Source organism: Chondrus crispus, genomic scaffold (genome assembly GCF_000350225.1).
Source record: "Chondrus crispus Stackhouse genomic scaffold, scaffold_559, whole genome shotgun sequence".
NCBI lineage: Eukaryota > Rhodophyta > Florideophyceae > Gigartinales > Gigartinaceae > Chondrus > Chondrus crispus.
In genome coordinates, this window is record NW_005178550.1 from 1 (window position 1) to 13,374 (window position 13,374).

The 13,374-nt window shown below is 52.1% G+C and overlaps 4 protein-coding genes; all 4 read right to left on the reverse strand.

The window, feature by feature from the left end:
• Window positions 1-765: 765 nt before the first annotated feature.
• On the reverse strand, window positions 766-1,005 carry CHC_T00000650001 (hypothetical protein). Its single transcript, XM_005710313.1, has one exon. The coding sequence runs from the start codon at window positions 1,003-1,005 to the stop codon at window positions 766-768; it is 240 nt and encodes a 79-aa protein (XP_005710370.1).
• Window positions 1,006-1,025: 20 nt separating this feature from the next.
• On the reverse strand, window positions 1,026-2,249 carry CHC_T00000651001 (hypothetical protein). XM_005710314.1 is given in 2 exon segments: window positions 1,026-1,067; window positions 1,068-2,249. The coding sequence occupies 1 exon segment, from the start codon at window positions 2,247-2,249 to the stop codon at window positions 1,068-1,070; it is 1,182 nt and encodes a 393-aa protein (XP_005710371.1). The 3' UTR covers window positions 1,026-1,067.
• Window positions 2,250-10,049: 7,800 nt separating this feature from the next.
• CHC_T00009066001 (Serine/threonine protein kinase/endoribonuclease, ERN) lies at window positions 10,050-13,126 on the reverse strand. XM_005710315.1 is given in 2 exon segments: window positions 10,050-10,102; window positions 10,103-13,126. The coding sequence occupies 1 exon segment, from the start codon at window positions 13,124-13,126 to the stop codon at window positions 10,103-10,105; it is 3,024 nt and encodes a 1,007-aa protein (XP_005710372.1). The 3' UTR covers window positions 10,050-10,102.
• A 19-nt stretch (window positions 13,127-13,145) lies between these two features.
• The window catches only part of CHC_T00000652001 (hypothetical protein), a 984-nt gene continuing 755 nt past the window's right edge, over window positions 13,146-13,374 (reverse strand). Inside the window, exon 1 of the mRNA XM_005710316.1 lies at window positions 13,146-13,374. This exon is cut by the window's right edge and continues 755 nt beyond it. Coding sequence (XP_005710373.1) covers window positions 13,146-13,374 — 229 coding nt within the window.

Sequence of the window (13,374 nt, forward strand, 5' to 3'; positions counted from 1 at the left end):
GTGCACGCCCCCGCACGCCCGCCATTGGCGCACGCGGCTCACCGCGCCCCTGCAGTGCCCGCCCCGCCAATCCCCCAAAGGCCCGCCCCGCTTTTCTCTTCACATGCCGCCGCTCGATGTCGTGTCGTGTTGATATGACATCATATCCCTTCCGACCCGACGTCGCAGCCTTGCTGCCCTCATGCAGTACCCTCGTGTAACAAGACTCTCGTTCCCAACGTCCCGTATTGTTAGCCCCCGCGCCGCCCGCTCCCTCGTCCCCACTCCCCCCCCCGCCGTCGCCCCGCACACACTCCGCAGCAATGTACGGAGGAGTACAGCGACCTCGCCCCGACCCCGTGTCGCAACTCATGTCACTGCCCGCAGCCCCGTGAAGGGGTTACTGTACACGCCGTTTTATTTACACCGTCATGCCTGCGTTTGTCGCCATTTCGGTGCTCCCTTATGTTTGCACCTCGGAGCTCACCACCTTTGTCCGATCACTCCGTCCTCTTGTATCATAACCCCGCATTTAGATAACTTTCCTGGTCCGCGAACCCTCCCCCCCTCCCTCCCCCGTCGGCCCGCCGGCCCCGCCGTTCCGCCGATCCCGAATTACATCCATCGCTACGCCACATCGCTGTCAATAACCGCCCGTGCGCCCCCGCCTTATTACGTTGCCCTCACCCTATCCATACCTTCTGTGCCCTTCGCTTGCGTCATCAACACATATTACGTGGTAAGCCCCCAAGGATGCTTTGTTACAGTCTCATCCTGTAATCTTCACTACAGTGCCATTCCATCGACGACCCATTCCCAGTCTTTCGTCTTATACCTCCCACGCAGACGTACATAACATTTACCTCGAATAATGACACTCATAGGACACACGTGCATGCGCGCCCACGCCCGCGCGCCCGCGCTAAATGCCATCTTGGCCCTCCACTGCCCACTACATGTTTGAGAGCCCCCTCGGCAACCCCCTACTTTCGCTGCCACACCAACTAAATCTTTCCCCAACACCATACAGCGCCTTGCTGTGTGAGTAACGCCAAATAATACTCAACAACCTTACATTTTTACTTTTTTCAACTTTCCATCGCCTCCCCATCTACCTCCATCGTCGCCTTCTTCTTTTTCTTCTTTTTCTTCTTCTTGTCCATGGACGTCGCCAGGAGAGCCTTCACCTCCTCATCTTCAATACTGATCTTGCAATCCACAGCTGGCATACTCTTCTTATTCACCACACTCGTTTGGTTGGGCGTTACCAGCACAGTCACTGAACATCTCGCCACGATTGCATCATCCTTTTCGTATAAAACAGGGTACGGAACTACCAACATATGCTTCACCATTTCCGTCATCGCCATCCGGCTACGCTTCGGGTCGCTAAGCGCCCTCAATGTGAACGGCAACGCGGGGTAAGCCTTATTGATTTCCGAGAATACTTGCCGCGACGTCTTCAGCTTCAACTTGTAATCCACATCCACCTGTCGTTTATAAACAGTTTCGCGCGTGTTTCTTTCGATCGCTTTGCCCTCGCCCGTCGACATCACAATGTCCAAGTTATACACCTCATACGCTTCAAATTCCCACTTGTCCGCGCGAGCTTCGAGCGTCTGTTTGTTCATGATCACCTTAGATCCATCGATCACGTACCGCTTCATCTGGTGGCTGAGCGTCCCCTCCAGCGGTTCCACCCCGTACATCTTCGCAATTCTCCCAATCATCTCACTTACTTCCTCGTTACTCTTCCCCGGCCGCATCAGTCTCAGCACCGCCTCAGCAGCAGTGTACGCAGCCGTGATAACGTCGGCCTTTCGACCTGTTGCCACGGGAGGCTCTTGTGCCTCCTTGGATTCCTTCACGACCAGCGTCTGGCTCGCCATTGCGGAATATCCATCAATGTGAGCCCCGAGCTGAACCGTGATGATGTCGCCCCCCGAGAGAACCGTATCGGCTTCCGGGTCAGTCTCAATCGGACAAAAATGAGACGCACAATTGTTGATACAGACACACGTCGGGAACGACACTCCCTTCTCAAGCTTTTCTCCGGTGTCAGTCCGCGCCTTGGAGTACACGCCAGCCGCTGTCTTGGTAATCACCGCGTCTCCCAATTGACACATTGTGCGTACGGCCATCCCAGCATAGGCGGCCTTTCCCAAAACATCCATGGCCTGATCCGCTATGGCGCCGGCGGCCTTGTACTTTTCGAGGACATCAGACTGGTCGATCCCGCGCTCGGGCGCTTGTTCTGGGGTGTCCGCCATCTCAGGGGAGACCAGCAGGAACGATGGAAGAAGAGAAGCGGGGATACCGTCGCAAGGGATAATGCGAGGATCAAAAGAAACCGGCGAGGTGGGGGCGGCGGTGTGTATCAACGTTCCGATACTCGGGAGGCCTTGGTGGGGCGGCGACGCCCTGTAATGGGCAAAATTATTTCTCAGGAAATTGATAAACAGCTCCGAACGGGAGCTTTCTCCATTGGTCAAAACCCGTCATATGAAGCCAAATTAGATCCGGATCTACTGTTCACCATAAACGGCGAAGAAACTGTCCAGGGCGCCGCCAACTCTTCAAAAGAGTACAAAGGGTACTGACAGCGATAGCCGTCTCTTCAAAAGGCCAGATGATGAGCACGCAAGCAGGAGCCGTTGCTTCAGCTTTGTTACTTTCATGTTTGGAAAGCTTCTCATTTCTTCGCGAAAAGGGTTCACGTTTACTTTTAGTTTATATTGGGGAACAACACCACCTAATATATACAGTGAACCCTCGCTATCTGAATCCTTGTTATGTGAATATCCGCGATATGTGCATGCCATTGCTCGGAACGAGCTCCGGAGCGTTGATTGCAGGTCACATATGAGGTATTCATGAATACGGCCTAACTGAATACCACAAGCACATCTTAATCATAACAGGCCTCATACAAGAGCATTCTATGAGACAAAACTGAGCTATGATAACTTTATTCATTATAAATGTGGTTCAATTTCCAGTTTTCCTGGGCAATCGAAAATGGACACACCTCGAACGCGAAAACCAAGCCAAGCAGACCCGCATTACTCAATATTTTGGTTAAAACTTATGGGATTGTTACATATTTGGGCTGTATATGAAACATCCTTGGAAACTGAATATGCACTTTAATTGAATGCGGAAGGAAGCAACCATCCATATTCAGATATCGAGGGTTCACTGTATTATTATAGAGATAATTATTATATATAAATAGAAATTCCGCCTCAGAGCAAGCCGAATTTGCTGACGCTTTGAGTGGCATGTAGAGGGTCTTCACTCGATGGATTTCTCAGATGTTGAAAGCTTCACATCTCGCGTTTTGTGCGAACGGACGCAATCAGCCTCTCTTTTGTACTAAATTTTAAGTAGCGTTTTGTTCAGGGATCTTTATTTTCCATCTTCCCAACCGCAAACTACGCAGAACATTTGCGCTGCAGTAAAAGTCAATTAAATTGTGTTAAGTTCTCTTGAGGATAGAATGATTGATGTGTCCGACTGTGAGGTAGAAGATCAACATACCGTATGAGCACTACACTGGCTCTTCTCTTCGAGCAAGCTTTGCTGCATTCCAAAGAGCCACTAGGAGGCTTCATACATAAGCATCTTCAAAAGAACCTCAATCTGCATGCGCCAAATTAAAGAATAAACGAAAATTCGCCTCTTGCTCTAGATGCCGACCCAAGCGTGCCATGGTATCTTGCATAGCTGTACAGAATAGACTGAAAGTTATTAGGAGTGACCAAAATTTCTCTCTGCCGGGTAGAAGCAGTCAAAGAAACAGAAAAAGTAGATATTCGCTTGTTGTCGTAATATCACAGCAGTCACAGAAGTGTGAAAGCCCTCATGCAATGTCTGTCACATGACAAGAGTTGTTTTGCATAAGAAAAGAATCCAGGATTCTCTCCCTTACAGTTTTATGGCCTTCGCTTTATTCAAGTACAGGTACATTCCAGCTCTCCAGAAGCAAGTAACTCATAGCGTACTGCGCTTTACTGAAATATTCAATCTGGCATTACAGCTCTGACCAGATGTACTTGTGCAATTATCTATCCATAAGAGGTCGAATGTAAAGCAAGCAGCAGACCGATGTTAATTGGATGGGGTTGAGGAGTCGGGTTTTAAAGCGCATGCGAAACGGGGCATACTGTACAAGCTTGCGCAACAGGAGCAAGTTATAAAGGGGATAATGCAAACCGGACAATAACCAAACTATTTGCACGTCTTTACTCTTCCACACATGTGATTGTGCATAAATCAGGCAGTTGACGGTGCTGACCGAAACAAGACAGTCTTCGTGAACTGACATTACCACGTGTCAATGACCCTCGACAAGAAAGCCTTCATGCTTTCCCCATTCTGAACAGTCTGCGGAGCTGAAGGGGGGCGGCCATGAGGCGACTATGAGGCGACTATGGCTATGAACGAATTATTATAAAGTTGCCTTGAAACACGTTCTTTTCTTAATGACATTCGTTGATTGCTGCCCGACTATTGGTGATGTTCTCAAGCGGTACTCCTGCTCCTCAAGGAGAATGCTCTCGGAAGCCAACTCCTATCCTCGAGGACCGCTGCAGCTGGGACTCGGATAGTGTCACCTGGAACTCGAAAAGGTCAGAGAGGTCTTCCTCTGCGTAGTGCTGATGCGACTTCATACTCCGGGAAACACTCTTGGCCACCTTCGCCCACGCCTCATCCGATTTGACTTTCCACGTTGAGCTGTGTTTGAGCATTGCTGCTACGGCCCATGGGACAGCGTTTGCCGCCTAGACTAGAAGCCCTGACGACATGGCCTCGTTCGCGTTGACAGCGTGCAGTGCCGACAGCACAGTGGCTAATAGCTTCAAGCGCTCTGCGCTCCGTACGGCAACGACAGCCTCGAAAGGTGTCACGTGCGTGTGATGACGACCTGTCACCTTTTGTCTCCGGAAAGGTGAACGCAGTCCGGCCCTTGCCCGCGTCTGCGTCATGGGTAGAGCACTCGACCACAGCTCGCAAGTGTCTAGTAGTTATTTGCACGCCGCCACCCCGTTCATTACCAAACGAAACCATCCTTGCATAGTCCAGCCGAGATTGATCCGTCCCGTAGACTGCGAAGTTATCATCGGCCAACAACATGATCCCGCACAGCTGAGTACAGACCGGCATCGCGGCAGTCAGAGTGTCAAGCACAGCATCGTAAAGAGTTTGTCCTGCCAATTCAGCTTAACACAAGATGCAACTTCGCCGTGGGCATTAGCATACCCAACAATGCCGTTCAATTGCGTTCCGCTTTCTCGGATCTGGACTAGCGTGAGTTCAACATCCTGAGGCCCGCGAAGTCGTACCCTCCGAACGCAGGAGAAGCACGCAGCAGGGCCAGCGGTGCAGCCATACACCTTAGTCTTCGTCTGCGCCCTAGGTGTCGTCCGGAGGGTCGGCCATCACGGGCGGAGCCGCCGCTCCAGTCGGGGGAACTGCTACGGATGGTTGCACTGATGGTTTAAAAGTTTGGCCCCCAGCGCGCCTGGGTTTCGTAAGAAACGGGAAGATAGATGATATCGCCAGGTGCGGGATGGACCACGTCGGCGCGGGAACCGCGAGAGGGGACATACACCCCCGTATGCCGCACACGTCCCATGCCCGTACCTCAGATCGAAAACCGTGGTTCAACATTAACATCAATTGTCCACCGTGAGGTGGCTTTGTTGAGGCTCGGCATGAACGCCCAGCGGTGTGCCCTCTCTTCTATGGAGAGGACCTCGACTGGCAACACATCCGGGCCTTTGATGTTGAACGGCCTCGCTGCGATTTGGGACGAGTTGCTGGCCCACTTCCGCACACGCCTGCACCCTCTGTACGACATCCCTACGTCTTACTGTATACAGCGCATGTCCATTCCGATACCCCAAGCCTCCATGAGGTTGGGCAACATCCAGCCGTCACCGAAGCGTGTCAGGTTACTGTGGTAGTGTCCGACATCGCCTTGAAACCGCCATGCGCGGGAAAACGCCCAAGGACCTAAATATGTGACGCTGGCGGCGGGACGTGGTTTACTCGCAAGTAGGCTCCGTCCTCAGTGACTTTCACGTTGTGCTCCCGTAGATATTAGTCTGTGACAACGACTGGGAGCAAGAGCGCGTCGTTCGCAGACCACTCCAAATACTGAGCCCGCAGCCCGCCAGCATGGGGCAGTACGCCTTGTGCCCGGTGATCATGGGCGCGCGACTGTAGTACTCTGCGGCTGAAGCATCTGCAGTACGATGCTGGCCGATGTACTCCATGTCACTGTCGTCCGAGAAGTAGTCCGCTTCCACAAAGTAGCGGGCCCAGAGACTCTCCGCGTTGTACATCCCTCCGTGGACTGCAGATCCCGAACGCATCACCCTCGAGATTCGTCCTGTACTGGCCCCAGAAGGAACTGAACTTCGGTAAGACGAGCTCACGCTTACGCTTCAGCCACGCCCCACGTCCCCTCGGCAGTGTCGGGCACAGGGGTAAGCGTGCACTGGTGAAACATCGCTATCGCTGCCACAAACTGGCTGTGTAGCCGGTTCGTATCGACGTAGCAGTCGAGAGTCGTCCGACATAAGTCTGTATCCTCGTCCTCCAGTGCGATTGGATCTCCGGAAATGGCGTTAGCATTAGCAGTGCCGCACACCTTGTCCGACAATCGCGGGATCTCTAAGTCGAACGCAAGCTTGATTGTATTGCAGCGGCCTCCCAGGAGAGTCACTAACAGCTGGATCTGCTTACGCGAGGGGCGGTTACAGGCAACGACATTGCTTTCCGGAGCCGACTCGATGGTATCCTGCGCCCACCCTTCTATCGCCATGAGCTCATGGGGCCACCACTCGTTGGACAATGGCCCGAGCTCCAGAAGGCACTCTACAACCATCCCTAAGTGCCCATCGGCATAGTTAGGGATCACGTCAGCGAGATGTGCCTCCTGATACTCCTGATCGTACAACTGCGACATTAGTTCCACGAGTAGGGCTATCTGGCTGTCATTAGGTAGGTGATGGCATCAGACTCGATTGCTATTTGAGCACTCCTCTGGAGTCCGCCCGATCTTGATCTGAGCCCCCAACCGATCTGGCCCAATCGTGCCTCCTTCGCCTGCTAAGGCGGAGTTCGTCCCTCTATGGTCTATCAGACCATTGTTCTCATGTGAGGACACTTTTCGACATATTTTTTCTCTTCACTTGCGCTTTCTCGAGAAGAAAGAAAAAGGTACCCCTGCCACCGCACCTGACTTCTGCCTTCGGACCGGGAAGAACGTTGTGAGAATTGCATGTCCTTCCTGGTCGTTTTTCGATATGTCTGGAAAAGATGCTTTTTTAAACCACCTTAAAACCGCATGCAAAATAACTTCGAAACCAAAAACGCCGGTTTAAAAAGGGAACTAAGTACTCAATCTGCAATACCTTCTTAACTTTTCTGCGTATTCAAAGCTCTGCTATCCCGGCGTTCTGCGAGATGCTGTTGCCGAAAACAAAGGCGTTAAGGAAATAGTGTTCAAGGTATCTTTTTGAATGTTCAATTTAATTTATACATTTTGCAAAAAAAGAGCAGTCATTATATGAGGACGAGCCCCAGTCGGATAGACACTCTATAGAGGGTCATCGACAGAAGTGGAGAAAGCAACATCTATCGCATCCAGTGCAGTGTACTCCTCTGTGGCGACGTACAGCACTTTCTTCGCGCTTTTGTCACTGCATCTGATACAATGGCATTGATCTTTCTTGAGATCTTGTATCCTCCAAACGCTGCCTCCTAATTGAACTTCTTGGCAGCAGAGCCCCCGACGAAAGAAACGTAATTCGAATACATCCTGCGGGGATATGGTTGGGTTGTTTGTTCCGCCTGCAAGGCTGGTGCAGGTGGTTAGCTAAATCTAGATCCTTAGCATATTTTCTAAAACCGTCCCAGGAGACAGGACAGTAGGATGATTCAGGCGGTTCAATTACTAGCCGGGGCCGACCAGAGTCGTGCGCCAGAAGCATTCAGGCGGCCGTTCACGCCGCTGGGGGCCGACATAAGCAGTTCCTTCCTTGTCAGAGGGCGGAGGGCAGAACCGTGCCCATCGACTCGCCTGCGCTCCCAAGCTCATTGCGGGCTCCGGCAAACCTTATCTTTCCCTGTTTTTCCCATCTCGTTTCATCCTGCGTGCCGCATCAGAACTATCAGCGTACCACTGCACCATGATATCAAAATCTCCCTGTGTGCTCTGCGCATTTGTACGAGAGTTTGTACATGCAATACGTTCATGGAAATGCGTATGGCGCACAGGAAAATGAATTAGTTTAGTTCTGTACTAAACAGTCCGAGATTGACCAAGTAATAATGCACTCGACTTCTAATATGTAGCATTTACTGTTCGCAAAAGCAAGCCCTTTCAACGAATGAAAGCTCTCTGGTTGCATTGCGAGGTGCGCCTTGCCTTTCAGCACGGACGTATTTCCGGGCTTCTGCGCGTGAAAGAGGCATTTTCTTGGAGGAAAACAGACTTCTTCAAGCATGCAACGCACTCTGTTGTTTCATCTGGGCTGTCACGTGCGCATAAAGCAGGGACCTACGTTCATCGCAGAACAGAATGTGCTCCTGGTGAATTACTGGCTATGGAGAGGCAGAGAATTAGTTTAATTCGCTGTTTCGAAAAATTGCATGAAGTGCACACTGTCTGATCTCCGTGTCGAGGCCAAGAGTACCTCACCATTGAACAGGAAATACTGTATGCATTGAACAGATGCATTGCTTTCGAGAGCCGTTTCCGACAGTCCGCAGTTTCTCGTTAGGGATCGATAGTGCGGCGAAACTACGGAGGGGTTGAGCGAAGCCTGGCTTTGAGAGAACACTTCCAGCGGCAGAGGCACTTTTGGGTCATTTCGCCGGTAAGACCATGAATTTATCCCCGGCCTTCGTAGCTGGAGCACTATTGAACTGCGGATGGCTAAAACGACGCCCCCGAGGTGTTTGCAATCCGAGACAATCCGACTTTGGCAGGGTACCTCAAATGTCCACCGCACCATCCTTTCCTCGCCGAGAATTCATCTTACGCGCACCTTTCGTTGCGCTCGCAGCGTCACTGTCTGGCTCCATGCACTCGGAGCTGTCGGAGCTTGTATCGAAAATTCCTGGATCAGGCATGCCCGATATATACTATCCCGATTATTACGAAGGGCAATGGAGCATCACCAGGAACCTGTGCTCCCTGGAGGCAGAGGGGAAGGAAAATGACTCTTCACACTCGGCGCTAGGGAAGCAGGCAATCATGAATACCAGGGCTCGTATCGGAGTTGCTCAATCCTTCACTTTCAAATTTACGCGCCATCGCGGCCACGTCATCGAAGACCGTTTAGCGAATGCGAAGGCAGAAGCAGCAATTGATTTCCCGAGACAGTTCATATTGGCGACGTGAGATAGAGACAACCCAAATGTCTTGAGCGTGGCGCATTCTTCAGAGCTGGGTGCAAACTTCACAAAAGAGGTGAAGGTCACTAAACGCGCCTTTGAAGACCGACCGCAAGGGTTCGGAACATTCACAGCAAGCGAGTATGCAAGGGTTGTCGACGTTGATAGTGATGGGGCAGTTGTGGGGTTCGGGAAACCCCCAAGCATCTACGCCCGACGGCGAATAGTGCGTTACAGAGTGAGCTCAGTTTCAAAAGATTTACAACCAGATGCTCTTGAGCGTATCGTAGTAGACTATTTGTATCCCCCGAGCCCACCTGACGCAAAGCCAGCTGTTATTTTGAAGTATCGTGACTCTCTGCGACGACAGTCTTAGCTGCGATGACCAGCCACTGAAGACGGCAGCGTTTCGTCGGAATCAGTTTGTTTGAAACGGTACTTAGACTAGGAGAGAGAGCGCATACTAGAAACCTTCTTCTCTAACTGACCTTGCTTTTGCTCCGGTCACACAGCGGGATCAGTGTGAAGAATGATCCTGCTGAAATGTTGAGATGAGCTTATTGTCAACACTTGCTTATCTAGTTTTTGATTATTATTGGGTACGATTACGCGACTCTTAAGTCCCGATAGGAACACAATCCCAAAGAAGATGGGAACTGTGCGAAATGTTTCGATTTACAGTGGTTGCCAATGTTACAAATGTGTGAATAGGCTATTGCTTCCTCCTTCGTAGAGCGCCAAAGTCAACAATGCGTTCTTCTCCAGAAAATTGAGATCTAGTTGGCATTATATTTGCAGTGTTGCTTCGCCTAGAATACTGCGAGTTTGTGTTCGCAACTGTGCTAGGATTTTGGTTTCCGAAAGTTGGTGGTGGAGCATTGTTGGAGAAGCCCGGTGGGCCGTTGCCAGCTTGCGGTGGTGGGGCAGTACCAGAGAAGCCCGGTGGGGTGTTTCCAGAAAACCCGAGCGGGTGGGACGGGCCAAATCCAGAATGGTGAGAGGCTGGTGGGCTTGAAGCAAATGGAGACGCCCTTGAGCCGTATAGAGAGGAACCATACAGGTTACGTCCTCGTGGCATGACACGAGTGAAGCCAGGTGGCGTATCCGCGTTAACTGCTGGTTGTGGCCTGCCAGGCGGTGGATCAAAATCACTATCTTCGTACACATTGGTCGCTAAACGCTTCCGATTTCGTTGGTAAGCTGACGGTTGGTACAACTCCCGGGCTTGCAATAGCTCCCGAATATCTGAGTGCAGGTTCATGCACGAGGCCTGCAAATTAACCAACTCATGTCGGTTGTATGACATGCGATTCGGCTCCGTTGGAAAGATAGCATCACTGTCCCCCAGATCATTATCTTGTTCAGGCCACTCGTTGTCGTCATACCCGAACAACTTCTTTCCGTCTCCGGTTTGATTGTAGTGCAAGTTGGACCCGCCCTTGTTGCTTCCTGCTTGCATTCTTGCAGCGGCACGACTCTCCCGTATTTTGCGAACAAATGGATGTAATGGCAGCGGTTGTCTTGAGATCTTGGCCTTGAGACCATATCTTAGGAAATGGGGCTGGTCGATCAAAACGGGGTTCTCAACTGCGTATTTGTATGTACATATGACGAGTTGGGGTACTTTGATGGTGAAGTAAGTTAAAAAGTTAACATCAGGATCATTGGAGTCGGTAGAGTCACCGGATGCGCTTGAATTCTGTGGGAGTATTGCCTCGGTTCTGTACTTGTCTTCTGGAAGTTTCCCCAAAAGCTTACGAAGTGACGCTGAAAGTTCTGAATAGTGGTTGCGCTTGTTGCGAATAACGCGTAACAAACCAGACACAGTATTTTCGTAGCCGCGTCCGAGACCCATGAGAAGTTCCATATCCATTCTAACCTGCCAATCACTGCAGTGTTCCCTTGCCAGAGGATATCTGTCGAAGTTTTCTGTGTACCTTGCTGGGTCGTGCCGTGTGTCGTATAGTCTGTCAGAGATATCTACAAGGAATGATAGCTTTGTTGCATCTGTCCAAAAGAACGGGTGTTGCAATGCGTCTTCGGCACACGGTCGGTTCCCGGCTACCGGATCAATCATCTTGGAAACAATGTCAGTGGCTTCTGGTAACTGCAGGGCCTCAAGAGCTTCCAAAGAGGGCTTCCCAGCTGCGATATTGCCGTCGCGTCCAAAAATGGCATTCCCGAATGGATGGTTTCCTCCCGTAAGAACGAAAGAAACAATGCATCCAGCAGCAAAAACATCTACTGCCTTTGTCTGACGACCGCCACTGAGGACCTCCGGCGCTCTCCACCCTGTCGTCCCAACACCACCGCCAGCATTAGTAACAGCAGTATAACTGGAACGATTTGCGGCAAGCCTCAAGGCAAGGCCAACATCGGCCAGCTTGACATCTCCACCTATCCCGTCAGATCTTGTAATGAGCACGTTTTGAGGTTTGACATCTCTGTGAACCACACCTAAGCGATGGAGATCCGCTAGTCCCTGCAAGAGTTGTCTGAGTGCGCGACTGGTATACGCGGGAGGGGGCCCTCCAATATAAAGAGGTGCAGGCACAGGCGGTCCCCGTTGTGTCACACGTTCAGCAAGAGATGCTGCACAGAGTTCAAGAGCCAAGTAGATAAACTCTGAGTCTTCCTCCATTGCGAAATAACGAACGACATGCGGCGACTTTTCGTCCAGTTCAACCAGCAAAGAAATCTCCTTGCGGGCTGATTCGAAGAACTGCCGCAACAGACGCTTGACGGCAACTTTCCGTCCTCCTGGCATCATTTCCCCCTCATACACAACCGTTCCGTGCGATCCAACGCCAAGAACCTTTGCGGAGATTTTTAAGCATCCCAACGACATCCAGCCCGATTGCGTTCGATTCGAGTTGAAACCACCACCGTTCACACTACCAGAGCTACCCGTCGAGGACTCTATGGGCTGCTCAAACTCTCGCATGAGATCCTGTCGATTAGCAATTCCTCCGTCATCTGTGCGACCAATCTGAAGACCTCTCGTGTCCTCGTCGTCCATATCTTCATCCAGGTCCGTGTCGGAACCGTCGCGGTCCTTTCCTGTAGGCTGACTTCCCAATGCTCCCGTAGCCGCTTGCTCATCAGACACGCCTCTATCCTTCCTTCTGCGCACTTTCTTCCGCCGCGCGTCGCGCCTGCGCGGCCTGCTCCCGAGCTTGTACCCGACGATCCCAACGACAAGCAGGGCAAGGAAAGCAAGGCCCGCGTCGCGAGACGTAACAACAAGCGTGACATCCTTCGGGCGCGTGCCCCTTTCCGAGCGCCTCGGCCTCGGCAAGCGGCCTAGCCCTAGAAGACGGTCCGTGCTCGACAGCGACGACAAGTCGCGGTCATTCGAAATGCGGTACCTTTGGACTCTCTTCCGCGAGTTTCCTCCCGACGCGATCTCCTCGGCCTCACTGAACATGGGCATTGTGCCGTCGGCATCAGCGTCGGGCGCGGCCAGCATAGCGTACATATAGCCGCCCTCTCTGGCGACAATGACGTCCCTCCGCTGGCGCGGTGGGTCGTCATCGTCACTGCCATCGGCCAAAGCCAGCAAGGCGTTCTCCGCATCCTCCCCCCTTCCAATGGCCTCGGCCTCCCTCTGGGACTTTGCAATGCGCACGCCGCCCAAGCCATGGGCCTCAACGACCGGGGTGGATATGTCCTTGGACCAGAGGACCTCGCCCGTGGACAAGCTCTTCACGAACACGCGGTCGCGAGCCGTGGTCATGTACGCGACGTAGGCATCCTCATTGGCGTCGGCGGTCGCCAGACAGCGGCCGTGCTCGAGGAAGGACGGATTGGTGTGCACCAGCGAGGCGTTCGCAAGCTCCTTCCCCGTGACGGTATCCAAGACGCGGACGCCGACCGAAGTCCTCGACAGGACGATGACGTGCTCCGACAAGCTGGGCAGTATCGGGCCGTCGACGGAGTTGTGGGCAAAGCTGAGCTCGCGCAGCAGCCTGCCGGTCCTCAAGT

Excerpts from the sequence above, each read along its gene's own strand:
- CHC_T00009066001 (XM_005710315.1), bottom strand. The coding sequence starts at position 13,126 with ATGACCACGGCTCGCGACCGCGTGTTCGTGAAGAGCTTGTCCACGGGC.
- CHC_T00000650001 (XM_005710313.1), bottom strand. The coding sequence starts at position 1,005 with ATGGTGTTGGGGAAAGATTTAGTTGGTGTGGCAGCGAAAGTAGGGGGT.
- CHC_T00000651001 (XM_005710314.1), bottom strand. The coding sequence starts at position 2,249 with ATGGCGGACACCCCAGAACAAGCGCCCGAGCGCGGGATCGACCAGTCT.